At 35.2% G+C, this 15,092-nt stretch overlaps 1 protein-coding gene across 2 annotated transcripts in view; it reads right to left on the bottom strand.

Annotated features, from left to right (window-relative positions):
- Positions 1-15,092, bottom strand: part of INPP4B (inositol polyphosphate-4-phosphatase type II B) — a 411,625-nt gene that overhangs the window by 147,602 nt on the left and 248,931 nt on the right. For both annotated transcript variants that reach the window (XM_029940652.1, XM_029940655.1), the window contains one exon: positions 9,223-9,331. In XM_029940652.1, the coding sequence (XP_029796512.1) occupies positions 9,223-9,331 (109 nt within the window). The remainder of the gene's footprint in view (positions 1-9,222; positions 9,332-15,092) is intronic.

Here is a 15,092-nt window from a genome sequence, read left to right as displayed (position 1 = left end):
CACAGGGAGAAGAAAAACCTGCTATGTAGTTTTGGCAGACCTACCTTTCTATTTGCTCAAATATGAACTGAGCAGAGAGCTAAGAGTGGCTGAGAAAGACTAAATCATAGGTGGAAGAAAATATACCCTCAAGTGATCAAATTATAATCTGTACAAAGAATGAAATTGTTATCTCCTTGAAAATAACATATTGCCAGTTGCTGGTTCAAAAGAAAAAAAAGAATGGATAGGGATTTTATTAACACTTACTCTTTATTTCTACAGGGCCTGCATGATATAAAGTATTTTGTGTGCGTGTGTGTATGATATAAAATTTTTTTTTCCAAAAGGAGAGAAAATGCATTTGGAAGTGAACAGGACATGAACTTTAGTTATAACCTATAACATTGATATTTTATGTTTATTTTATTTAAGTTTAAGTTTATTTAAGTGTGTTTGTTTGTTTGTTTGTTTGTTTAGAGACTGGAGGAGGGGCAGAGAGAGACGGAGAGAGAAAATCCCAAGCAGGCTCTGCATTGTGCAAAGCCCCAACAGAACTGAACCCACAAACAATGAGATCATGACCTGGGCCAAAATCAGGTCAGATGCTCAATGACTAAACCACGAATGTGCTCCTATAAGACTGGTATTTTTAAATAGATTAGCTCTGGAGAGTCTGGGTGGCTCAGACGGTTGAGCATCTGGCTTTGGCTCAGGTTATGATCTCACGGTTTGTGGGTTCGAGTCCTGCATTAGGCTCTGTGCTGACAGTTAGCTCAGAGCCTGAAGCCTATCTTCAGATTTTGTGTCTCCCTCTCCCTCTGACCCTCCCCTGCTCATGCTGTCTCTCTCTCTGTCTCTCAAAAATAAATAAAACATTTTCAAAATTAAAAAAAATAGATTAGCTTTGTTGGATTGGGCATGACTTCCAAAGAACCATAATCACATAGATACCTTTTTCACTGTAGAACATTCAACTAATGTCCATTGAAGAATTAGCCATCTTATGTCATTTTGAATTTTTAAGTTCATAATAGAAAAAAATAAAACTGTAAATTACATGTGGGAAAACAAACAAGAAGAGACCACACCAGTATGCCACCCATATTTGTATTGTTGAGGAGGGAGATTATAGGTAATTTTAATCTTTCTTTTGACTTTTCTATACTTTCCAGTAAACATACACCCAAAAAGCAAATAATCCAATTAAAAAATAGGCAGAGGATACAGACATTTCTCCAAGGAAGACATACAGATGGCCAACAGACACATGAAAAAATGCTCAATATCAATCATCACAGGGAAATGCAAATCAAAACCATAATGAGCTATCACCTTACACCTGTCAGATGGCTAAAATCGACAACACAAGAAAAAATAAGTGTGGGTGAGAATGTGGAGAAAAAGGAATCCTCTTGTGCTATTGATGGGAATGCAAATTGGTGCAGTCATTGTGAAAAATAATATGGAAGCTCCTCAGAAAGTTAAAAATAAAACTATCCTATGAATAAATAATTGTTCTACTGGGTATTTACCCAAAGAATACAAAAATATTAATTCAAAGATATACATGCACTACTATGTTCAAAGCAGCATTACTTTTAGTAGCTAAATATAGGAGGCCAAGTATCCATCTAGAGGTAAATGGATAAAGAAGGTATAATATATTCATATAATGGAATATTATTTAGCCATAAAAAAGAATGAAATCTTGCCATTTGCAATGACATGGATAGAGCTAGGGAGTATAATGCTAAGTAAAATAAGTCAGTTAGAGAAGGGCAAATTCCTATCGTTTCATTGTATGTGAAATTTAAGAAACCAAACAGAGGAGCAAAGAAAAAAAGAGAGATAGATAGAGAGAGAGAGAGACAAACCAAGAAACAAATTCTTAACTATAGAGACCAAACTGATGGTTACCAGAGGGGACACGGTTTAGGGGGATGGGTGAAATAGGTGATGGGCATTCAGGAATGCATTCATCATGAGGAGCACAGGGTGATATATGAAAGTGTTGATTCACTATAAGTGTACTTGAAACTAAGTTAAGTATACTGGAACTAAAATAAAAATAAAATTATCAATAGAAAATATTTAAAAAATTCTATGTCATTGGGGGGTGCCTGAGTGGCTCAGTTGGTTAAGCGTCCGGCTTCGGCTCAGGTCATGATCCAACATCTTACGAGTTCTAGCCATGCATTGGGCTCCCTGCTGTCAGTGTAGAGCCTGCTTTGGATTTTCTGTTTCCTTTTCTCTCTGCCCATCCCCAATTAGTGCCCTCTCTCTCTCTCTCTTTTTCTCTCTCTCTCAAAGCAATATTTTATTTATTTTTTTATAATAGTTTATTATAAAATTAGTTTCCATATAACACCCAGTGCTTCTCTCCAAGTCATATGACCAAAGCAATATTTTAAATATATATCTATACATTATTGAAAGATCAAAAATACTTATACTGAAAAGACATATAACATGATCTCCTGGGTGCTTACAAAATACTAAACAGATCACAGAATTGTGATCTCAGACTAAACTGCTCTGCCCATGGGTGACAAGACATATTTCTGAAAGAAATCCAGAAATCAAGCTAGAGATAGGGAAGGAATTTCAGTAGGAAAAATAATAATAATAATTGGCTACCTAAACGAAGTCACAGATGCAGTCTTATTGCTTTCACTGAATATATTTGAATCACTTATTCTCTTTCATAAAAAACAAGAATCTCAGTCTTAAGCATGAAAGTGAAGGATTTAAAACAAATATTTTCATAACTTCTGCCTAGTCTGCTCATATGTTACTGGAAAGAGTACAAAAAGGGACAGGTTGGAAAACTTGGACAGATTTGCTTAGACATCTCAGCTCTACACTACTAACTAAAAATGTTAATTTATGTTTTATCTCCACAAATTAAGTAGTGTAAGAAGAATATGAATCGAAAGTAGTGGTATGAGGTTTTACATCCAGTTCTCCCACTTCTGGTTTATTGAATGCCTACTATACTGGAGACTACACAGAGCTTCCTTCTCTAATACAGTATTTTTCCTTTTACCCAAGAAGTTTCCTATTTATAATAGAGAATGAGGAAATATCTACTTGTATTTCTCCGTATAACAGAAAAGTTTTCCTCAGAGCTTTTGCCATATGATTACATAACCCTTGATCTCTTAGGGGTAAGACTGATTTGTTAAACTCTTTGCTTTAATGTTCTGTTTTCCTTAAGACAATTTCCCCAAATCCTAGTACAGACTCAGCTTGTTGTATACGTTTGCACTCATAGGTCTAACAGGAGAACATGAGAAACCTAATGGAGGACCATGGGGAGGGGAAGGGGGAAAGAGAGTTGGGGAGAGAGAGAGGGATGCAAAACCTGAGAGACTCCTGAATACTGAAAATGAACAGAGGGCTGAAGGGGGAGGAGGAATGGGGAAGGGGGGAGGAGGTAATGGAGGAGGACACTTTTGGGGAAGAACACTGGGTGTTATATGGAAACCAATTTGACAATAAACTACTAAAAACTTTAAAAAGGAGAGCCTACAATATTCCTGCCAGTAAAAATTTAGTTCATTGTCTTTATGACTTTTCCAAGTGATTTTTCTCTCTTCTGTTTGAAATTGTGGGGTAGTAAATACTGATTATGGGTACCTGGGGGAGGGGAGGAAAGATCCAGTTACTCCTTCCTCCAAGCAGGCAATGGACCTTAAGTCATTTGCTGGGAGTTAGTTCTGAGTTGGCTCCAAATGAATGGGCAGATCACAGGGAATTAATAGTCTCAAACAAGAGTTGACACTGCCCCTCATTGGGACTTTTTCTTCTTTATAAAGGCTCTTAGGTTTCATGAGGTACTTTTTCATTTTAAGGAAAGGTTTATGCTTTCAGGTCATGATCCTACTCAAAGTTCTGGCTGAGTCTGAATTCCTGCTGAAATCAGAAATAATCAAAGCAGACAAAATATGTGTTGTTGTGGCAATCTCCCCCCCCTTCTTTTAAACAATAACAAAAGGAAAAATGATAACATTTTGAGGGAGGAATTTACAAGCTTTCAGTAGCTTCCAGGTAACTCACTGATTCCAGGAATGTGTAGATGTTTGATGTAACTATTAAACATCCTTATACATACTAATTTTGGTCTTTAAGAAAATACATGTACAATCAGGGTTTTGGTTCAGATAAATCTCATTTTACAGTAGGCAAATCCTTATAATATGCTCAATTTTAATTGCTTGCATGTTACTCAGGCCCAAGTTTTCTCAGATCAAAATTGGAATGGCTTCACTCCCATCTTTACTTCTGTTTTGCAACTGTTTGATGAGTTCAGATTCTTTGAACACAAAGTGCTAGTAAGCAAGTTGTAATATTTTTCTTCTTTATTTCAACAAATACTACTTTGCATAGATTTTCTTTATTCCTGTTACATAACAATTGAGGTTCTATACATTTTTCAAGTTCAATTCATCTGTGTCACTATTCTTGTTTCTATTCTCCACACCCTCCTTCAGTCTGCTTCTAGCACTTTTCACTTACATCTGTCTCAGTGGTGCTCAACTCTAACCACACATTCGTCTTACCTGGGAAGCTTTTAAAACACACCAATACTTGGTCTCCAATCCTAGGACTTGCACTTAATTGGGCTGGGGTGCTATCTTCCCATAGATAAAATCTTTTAATTAAAAATATTTATTTATTTTTTAGACACAGAGAGAGAGGGATAGAGTATGAGCAGGGGAGGGGCAGGGGGAGAGGGAAACACAGAATCCGAAGCAGGCTCCAGGTTCTGAGCTGTCAGCACAGAGCCCTACATGGGGCTGGAACTCCTCAACTATGAGATCATGACCTGAGTCAAAGTCAGCTGTTTAAATGACTGAGCCATCCAGGCATTCCTAGCAAAAATATTTTATTTATTTATTTTTAATTTTTTTAATGTTTATTTATTTTTGAGAGAGAGAGAGAGACAGAGTGTGAGCAGGAGAGGGGCAGAGAAAGAGGGAAACATAGAATCTGAAGCAGGCTCCAGGCTCTGAGCTGTCAGCACAGGGCCTGATGTGGGGCTCAACCTCAAGAACTGAGAGATCATGACCTGAGCTGAAGTCAGACACTTAACCCACTGAGCCACACAGGCGCCCCTAGATAAAAATGTTCTAAAGCTGCAAAGGTAATTATAACACGAAGCTAAGGTTGACAACTCCTGCTCCACGTAATATTGATCTCACTGTATAATTATTTGTGAGGCTTGATCTCCCACTTAAATTTTCAGCAGTTTAAACCAATGTCTATATCTGATTCATGTGTGAACTCCAATGCCTGCTGAATTTGAACCTTCATGCCAAGTACTCTGTGGGGTAATTTAGAAGATCCAACTTTTAAGAGGACATCATCTCTTCATTAAGGAAATCACAAACTGTTACAGATATATCAGGTAAGAACAAACCTAATACATCATAACTGTGACCTAATAAAGCTATAAGGGAAGTAAAAATAAAATATTAGGATAGAAAGTCAAATGAACTTGAAAATCAGGAAGACATAATGGAGAAGGTAGAACCTTAGGATGGAAGATGTGTGGAATTTTGACTAGGTTCGTGTATATGGTTTTGACAGAAACAAACAGAAAATAGTGCAGAGATGAAAACAGAAGAATTTCTCATAAAAGGGAACAGAGTAAGGAAATAAGAGGTGGGAAAGTATGAAGTCCATTAAGAGAACAGTTTATATAGCATTTAAGAAAAGCAGAAAGTTGGTGGGGTGAGATCATGGGGGCCTTGAATGCCCAATGGATGAGCATGAACTCCTTGGAGGATTCTGAGCAGAGGAGTAATATACTCAGATTATATATAAAATATATATATAAAATATATATATAATAGAAAATATAAAAAATTACTCTTCCTAATTAATTATCTTGTAGCCTTTAAAATACATTTTTTTGTGATCTGAATTACATTCTATGAATACTATAAGCAAGGCTTTCCTATATTAAAATGTTTTTCATTGTGTGGTCAATGTACATCACTGAGGAACAGACACATAAATTACATCTGTTCTCAAATGACAGCATTTCATTAGCATAGCTGAGAAGAAAACAGATGAAGGTGAAGTAGGAAAATGGCTGTGATAGCTTCCTTAAAAAATTAATCTAAAATATTCAGCTCTTTTCGGGAGGTATCAAAAGAAAGAAGTGAAGAAAATTCCTTCACTTCATGTGCTTTTCTGCACTGCCAAACATAAATAAACGTGCGAGCCTAAGTTATACATTTTACATAGTCATATTTACTTCTCTATTACTGCTTTTGACTGACAGATGCAGTATTTGTTGTTGAAAAAGCCTGCAGAAAAATAATTTGCATAGTATGCTATCACTTTGGTCATAAAGTCTTTGTTTAGATCACCCCTTAACTTGAGGGACAAGCTGATACCCAGCTCATCTGTGTGTTGCCTCAGCAAGCCATAGTCGTCCTGCATCACTTTCCAATGGAATACTTTTGAGATCTACACTAAATTTCTTTTAAACTAAAACATCTCATTGTTTTTTTATCAATAAAGTCATCACTAATGCAATGGGGTATATAACACATATGAAACACCTAAAGCAAATCAATGTTTATAAGTGCTGGATGCACTTTTCTCTTTTATTTTAAATTTGATCCTTAGAAAGGTGTGTGTGTGTGTGTGTGTGTGTGTGTGTGTGTGTGTGTTTGCGTGTCTGTGGGCATGCATATGATTATATGTATATAATCCCAGTAAGAGGTGAAGAATACTGAAGAAATCAGATATCCATGCAGATATTTAACACTCAAAAATATTATTTAGAGTCTAACACACAACTCAACATTTGTCTTTAATAGTAGCACACAGTAATATTTTACAAAATTACATGGTTAGTCTCCATGTGTCATCACATGTCAATTCTTTACATGCTCATCTAGATTTTATAGCCCTGTGGACAGTTTTCAGTCTTTTGGGTGTGTTATAAACTCAAAAAATTGACTTAGGGAAGCAAATGGATTAGGTGAATTCTCAAGAATAGAGACTTCTAGTTCCAGGAAAGATGGAGTAAACACAATCCATTTTACTTCTCGAGTTACAAAAATCACTCCGGACAAAATCTGTAAGTCATTTATCAGAAGAATCTAAGAGATGGAGAAATGAAAGCAGATTGACTAAGTGCCTCAAGACTTAAGGAATGACATGACAGTGGGTGCCACAGTTTTTTTATTTTTTCTTGTCTCCTACATCCCAGCAAAGCAGCAAGATGCCAAATGAAAATGGCGACCAAGAAAAGCCAAAGGACTAGTATAGGGTGGCCAAACAGAACAAAAACCTTTTAATATTATTTGTCTGTTCTAGGGGTGATATTATAAAAATTTCACATTGCTCCCTCACTCAAAGAATGGTGTAGCAAGAGGTCAGTGAGAAATACCCCTCCCTGGTAGAGCCTATGGACAGAAACCTGTATTCTACTTCCATTTCCATTTCAGTAAAGAGATGGCACCTTGCCCTGTGAAGTCTGTGATAACTGACTTCCAGCCTCCATGAATTAAATAGGAGGTGCCCCTCCCCTCAGATGCCCTGGTTGCAATTCCCATTTCTACTCCCTGCTGAAATAATAAGGCAACAGAATAGCTTTTTGAAGTAGGTTTTAAAGGAGGGTGTGACTTTTAAAGAAACACCAAAGGAGTTTCTTGGTGGTAATGGGACAGCTCTTTATGATTATTTTGATGCTAGGTACTCTAACCTATACCTGTGATACAATTTCATAGAATTCATACAATTTCATTACCCTCTCAACCAACCAACCAACCAACCAACCAACCAACCAACCAAAAACAAAAATGAAATCTGGAGTACTCTGAATAAGGACTAAGTTAATAGTATTGTACCAAAGTCAATTTCATTAAAGCAAGAAAAATATATAAATATGTATTATTAGTTTATATATAATAATATAATAGAATGTCACTTATTCTGTCCTAACTTGCCTGGATATTTTCTTCTTGAACATCTGGACAGTGAATAAAAATGTGTTGTGTGACAAATGTGATGAAACTTAAAAAGAATTCTGGTTTTACCACTCAGATAGATTTTCTTTTTTTTTTTTTTAATATTTTTTCTTTATTTTTGAGAGACAGAGAGAGACAGTGTGAGCAGAGGAGGGTCAGAGAGAGAGGGAGACAGAATCTGAAGCAGGCTCCAGACTCTGAGCTAGCTGTCAGCATAGAGCCTGATGCGGGGCTTGAACCCAGGAACAGTGAGATCATGACCTGAGCCGAAGCCAGTGCTTAACCAACTGAGCCACCCAGGTGCCCCTCAGATAGATTTTCTAATACCATTACTAAACCAACTATGACTAAGAATAACTATTTTTCTGTAACTTTCAAACTTTGGGATCTTAATCCAAGACAAGTAATGACTTGAAAAGGAAAGGAAAGTTACCCTTCATACCTGAATGATACTCTATGGTTTTCATGAATATAGGCATAGTCAGAGGGTATTACAGGATAAACTCAGTACCTGGGGCTGAGTACATGGGGGATAAACTACTGATGCAATATTTTAAAGTAAATAAAGACAAAAAATTGAAAAAGTATATTAAAATTATAAATAACAGTGATAATCATTTTTGTGCCATGCCTTTCCCCTAAGGAATATAAGATTCCTCTTTTAATCTCATCACTTTACAGATAGAGTTCTGTGTTGATGTCTCTTTTTCAAATGGCACAATTAAATGATAGGCAGTTATGTGTCCAGCCTTAGGCAAAAATGGAAATCAATAGTAGAGTCAGAGTCATAAATTAGGACTCATGCTCTCCATTAAGTCTTTGGGTTCACAGTTAAAGTGGACTGTTTGAAGCTAAATCTCCATGTGAATACCATTCCATTAAATGTGTCATAATTGAATCTAGAATATATCTAGTATATCTAGACACTAGAATGTATTTAGTGTGTGCATGTGTGTATACACATTCTAGATATCTAAAATGTATCTATTTTGATAGCATGGTTTCCAGAATTTTTCTCTGCCAACATAGTGCTGCTATTCTATAAGCAACACACTCAGGCATTCATTTATTCTAATTTAATTTCTGCTCAAGTATTTTTTTTTGACATTTCAACAACTTTAAGTTACTTAATGGGTTGCAGAATTGAAGAACTGCTCATTGTGATGGACCGAGCATCTTTATCCTAACCTTATAAACAAACTTCTTCAAAGGAAAGACAGTATCGTCAATGCATCATGTCATCACTTACTTTCTTCTTTCCATTTCAAATCTATGGAGTAGTTTCCGAAGACCACCATTCTTAAATCCCTGAAAATGGGCAGCTGGGGCTCCCACAGTGATGACATCGTAGAGAGCATCTGGAACAGGAATGGACAAGGAGATGAACACTTTGCACACATTTGTCTCCAGCATGCTGTCGGTATGGAAGCATACACCCTGTGGGAAGTTTGAGAAATTATTCTGTTTAATTTTGCAGGAATAACTATGAACTCACATCTCAAGGGGGCAAGAGGAGCTAATCAATCTTTCTAAATGCCACCTGTGCACCTAAACAAGTTATAATATTTCTTTGATTTATGACTACATCTTAATTATATGCTACTGTCTGGAACAGTATGTTCTCTCATTCTTCTATATACTTACTGAGATAACATGTTAATTGGTCTTTTGTGTATTTTACTTTATTGAGTTTTGCATCATTTAATTTGCAATCATATTGAAATTCAACAATAATGAACAATCTTTACAGAGAAAATTTACAGAGAAAAAAACCCCAAATTATTAATTCATCTTGACTCAAGGGCAGAACAGTACTAGTGCATTTAAAAAAAAATCTATATAGAGTAGCTTCCTATGTTTGCTAAATCTTAGTTTTGAATGCATGCTTTTGCAATTTTCATAGGTGACATAGAAAGAATACATAAAATGTCTCTAAATCTATTTTCCACAAAGATATTTTGTTTTTTTAAATAAAAAAATCTCTACATTTAAATTGAAACTCAATCTTTTGATCTTGAAATATCAAGTTTGAAGCTTATTAAGTTTAGGACTTCAAAACATGCCATCAGTTTTACATTCTAATGAAAAGTATCCCCATAAGAAGAAAGACAGAGTGAGCATCACTTGTTAAACTACATTTTATTTGAGAAACCTAATTTCATAGTCGATCCTTTTCAAATTGATTTTTGTATTGACACATTGGTTGTTTTTTAGTTCTCATTTACAGGGAAAACATAAGTTATTTCATTAGCTTCACGTAAACACTGTAGCTTCTTCATACTATTTCAATCCAAATGCACCTGAAATATTTTTCTTCATAAAAAAATCTTCAAGTGAAAGACTTCAGCAGCACTCAGAGAAGTCGAGGTCACACAACAGAACAAAACAGAACATAAAACAAACAAACAAAAAACCCCACAGAATACAATCCAAATCAACCCATCAATAAGGCACATACTGAACAATCACATAATAGATTGCTGGAGTGGTAATCTCTTGCCCTTTTAAAAAGTCACTAATAAACTAAAAGTTAGCTTTTCTTAATATAGCAGAATATAAGACTTGTGTGAAATTTAAAGACTTCTTAGCCCAGGAGATTTTAACCTAGGGCTAAAAAAGGGTTTCAGGGAGTCCATGAATATATGCAAGTTGTATAAGTGTATTTGTTCTACTTTATGGAAAAGGGCCACAGCTTTCTCAAATGGTAATGACATCATCCAAAAGTTACCAACACTAATTTCCAGTCCATCTTCATTTATTTGATGAGAAACCCAAGCACCTTGAGAAACTACCTGCTTCATCTAAAGTCTCAAAGACCTTATTATACATAGGATCTTTTGGCTTCTAACCCAGGGATGGAGAGCCAGGAGTTTAAGATAGTGACCAGAATCTGAATGCCTCACTCTGGATCCCAGCTCTGCCACTTATAAGCTGTGTAACATTAGGAGAATTATTTAACCTCTCTACATCTCAGTTTCCTCAGCTAGAAAATGGAGAAAGTAATTAGAAGTGGTAAGCATTCACTGTTATCTACAATTCTTTTTCTTCTTTTTTTAGAGTTGATTTATTTATTTTGAAAGAGAGAGAGAAAGGGAGGAACAGAGAATGAGGACGAGACAGAGAATCCCAAGCAGGCTCTGTACTGCCAGCAGAGTCCCACATTGGGCTTGAACCCATGATCTGTGAGATTATGACCAGAGCTAAAATTAAGAGTCAGATGCTTAACCAACCAGGCACTCCTACGATTATCTTCCCTATAAGAAATTTTCCTACCAAAGAAGCAGAGAAAGATCATATCTTAACTATTGCTTATTTACCATTAAAATATATTTTTTAGTCTGAAAAAAGTGATATTGAGGTTCAGTCTTCAGTTCCTATGTTAATTTAAACTAAATGCAAAAAGAAAAATCATCATGATGCTGTAAGCAGAAATACATTTCTGCTAAAATTTGGGTGACCAACAATAAAGTGACTAAATCACTTTAAGCCCAACCCCATTAATCCCAAGCCAAATGCATTCCTAACTCAATTTTTTTTTAATTGCCTGTGGTCTCTCGCTGGATTCAAAAATCTACCACACCAACATCATCTAGCAAGAGGGAAAGAATGAGGGAAGGAGAGATCTGAGTAGAAAGAGAGACCAGTCCTAATTTATGGAGGTTAAAATAATTTACTTTTGTAAAATTTGCAAAAACACCTAACCAGAAACAAGTCCTGTGGCAGGGTCTTGTAAGATGCCCACATGTAGAAGGAGACGTGAAGTTAAGTTGTACTAGCTTTATGGTGAGTCGGTCTCTTCAATTCACACTTCCAGCATTTTTCCAAAACTACTTTCTAGGAGCAGAAACTTTCTTTTTGTTCCTTCACTTTGCTCTGTGAAATTCTAGATATCTATGAAGGAACCATGAAACTTGGAAATGACGGTAAAGGAAGAGAAGCAAGTTGCTCAAATACTCTCCATGCCTCAGAATAAAGAAATGATTATTTTTAAATCTAAATGAAGGCATGTTTGGTTCTTGAATCCAACTATAATAAAGAACTTCCAAAGTTATAAACAAGTTCTTTGATATCCAAAGTTCTGACTTTTACTTGTTTCCATTCTATTTTCTATTTATAAGCTCATCCCTTTCAGAGTTTTAACGCTATATTTTTTACCAAAGCCTACAAAATCTCTATTTCTGGCAAGTTCTGACCTTTTCCACATTAAACAATACAATTCCTAAGGGCCTTATGAACATTTCTGAATTTCAATCAGTTATTAAGCTTCGCTTGTTCTAACTCTTCCAACCTGCTCTTACTCTCCATTTCCCTATGACCATTACAGATACCACACTGTTTTAAGTCTTCTGGAGTAAAACTCTCAAAATATCAAGATCATTTTCAATTTCTCCCTTTCCCTCAACATTTTCCATGATCAGTTTTTTTTTAAATGTTTACTTAGAGAAAGAGAGATAGACAGAGCATAAGTAGGGGAGGGGCAGAGAGAGAGGGAGACACAGAATCCAAAGCTGGCTCCAGGCTCTAAGCTGTCAGCATAGAGCCTGATGCAGCGCTTGAACCCACCAACTATGAGATCATGACCTGAGCCAAAGTTGGACACTTAACTGACTAAGCCACCTAGGTGCTCCCTACTTAATTAGTTCTAACAACTCTTCTACCAAATTTTATTCTCTCTTATCAATGTTAATTATCATTATTTTAATTCTTATCGTCCTTATTTCCTGTCAGAATTGCTACCGCCTCTTCAATCTTAGCCTCCCTCTATCCACAGTGTAGTAGATCACGTTCCTATATGAGTGACCACTCAGTCACTTGGCCCAAAAGCACAGGCTCTGATACTTACACCTTCCTCATATTCAAATATTAACAGAAGAACATTCAAATGCCTCAGTCTCATCCATGTTGTAGGTTTTCAATAAATGTTAATAAAGAAACAAATATTTGGGGGCCCAATTCAGCTTGTCTTTTTTTTTTTACAGGTCATACAAGGTATTACTATTCTTTAAAGATTTTTTTAATGGTTTTTTTTATTTTTGAGAGAGAAAGTGTAAACACAGGAGGAATAGAGAAAGAAGGTGACAGAGAATCCAAAGTAGGCTCTGCACTGTCAGTGCAAAGCCCAGTTAAGGCTCGAACTCACAAACCACGAGATCATGACCTAAGCTAATGTCAGATGCTCTACTGACCGAGCCACCCAGGCTCCCTAAGTTATTATTTTTGTGACTGGAGAAATAAAAGTATTTATGAACACTATCTAGAAAAACATTGGAATCTGAAATATATATATTCATGGGATGAGGCTGAATATCTATCAATCCATAGACTATATTCTATAAAAGAATAAGAGAACTTGTACTTATTCACAAGCAAAAGTGAAATTCGATCCTTATAGTATCCACAAAAATCAACTCAAAAACTTAGACATAAGACTTAAAACTATATAACTCCTAGAAAGAAATATAAAGGAAATGTTTTATGATATTGGTCTCTACAATTATTTCATAGATATGACACTAAAAGCATAAGCAACTAAAACAAAAACAAGCAAAACTACATCAAACTAAAAAGCTTCTACATAGGTGAGAAATGATAGACTGAAAAGGACAAAATATCTGCGAACTATATATCTGATAAGAAGTTAATCTCGAAAATATATAATGAACTACTATAATTTGGTAGTAAAAAAATTAATAACCTGATTTTAAAATGGACTAAGGTCTTAAATAGACATTTTGTCAAAGACAACTAAAAATGGCCAACATTATATGAAAAAGATGTAAAATGTTATTAATCACCAGGGAAAATGCAAATCAAATCTACAATGAGCTATCATCTCACACTATAAAATAAGTGCTACTATCAGAAGAAAAAGAAGAAGGAGGAGGAGGAGGAGTAGGAAGAGGAGGAGGGGAAGAGGAAAGAAAAATAAGACAGTGAGTGTTAGTCATGTTGTGAACAAATTTGAATCCTTGCACAGTGTTACAGAATGTAAAATCAAAATATGGTACAACTGCTACAGGAAATAGTATAGAGGTTCTTCAAAAAGTTAAAAATAGAACTATCATTGTTCAGCAATCCTAGTTCTGGGAATTTATACAAAGACCCAAAATAAGGATCTCAAAGACATATTAGCACCTCTATGTTCATTTAAGCACTATTCATAATAGCCAAGATGTGGAAGCAATCTAAATATTCATCAGTGGGTGAATGGATAATGAGAATGTGCTATATATGTACAATGGAATACTATTCAGCTTTAAAAAAGAAGGAACTTCTACAATATGGATACAACATGGATAAATCTTGACAGTATTGCGTTGTGAAATAAGCCACAGAAAGACAAATAATGTATGATTCTACATGTATGAAGTATCTAAAATTAAGTGAGTATCAAATTAGTAATGGTTGCTAGTGGCTGGAAGAGGAATAAGTAAAGTTACTAATCAAATGGTATAAAGTTTCAGTCAAGGAAGCAAAATAGCTCTAGATAGCTGATATACAACATTGTACACAGAGTCAGCAATAAGGTATTGTACACTTAACATTTTGTGAAGAGGTTAGGTCTTGTGTTATTCTCCCTACAATAAAAGAAAAAAGTTTGTGACTAAATTGTTGTCAATGGTTCTATAAAATTTGAATTAAATTTTAATATGCTTTCTAAAACAGAAAGACATTTTAAAAATCCTGTGTCTATAAAAATGTCTCAACACACACACACACACACACACACACACACACAATGTCTCACCATATTAAAAAACAAAAAAACAAAAACAAAAGCAAACTTCTGTTAGGAGATGAGTAAATTAATTAGCTTGACTGTAGTATATGCATGTATGTATATGTAGAACAAAATATCATGCTATAAACCTGAAATACATATATATATTAAAATACAAAAACATACTTATTGTTGTTTAAATACTTTTGAAAGTTTGCATTTTTGAGATAATTTTGGATTTCCAGAGTGTTGCAAAATTAGAATTGTATAAAGCCTTTATGCATGCTCCATATGTTAATATCTTAGTCATAGATTAATTATTAAAACTAAGAAATTAATCTTGACATTAAATTAAGTAGGTAATATGTTAGGATTGGTTTTTTCACTAACATCCTTTA

This window comes from Suricata suricatta, chromosome 1, assembly GCF_006229205.1.
Source record: "Suricata suricatta isolate VVHF042 chromosome 1, meerkat_22Aug2017_6uvM2_HiC, whole genome shotgun sequence".
Classification (NCBI taxonomy): Eukaryota; Metazoa; Chordata; class Mammalia; order Carnivora; family Herpestidae; genus Suricata; species Suricata suricatta.
The sequence above is the reverse complement of the archived record's forward strand: the minus strand, read 5'-3'. Positions and strand labels throughout refer to the sequence as shown.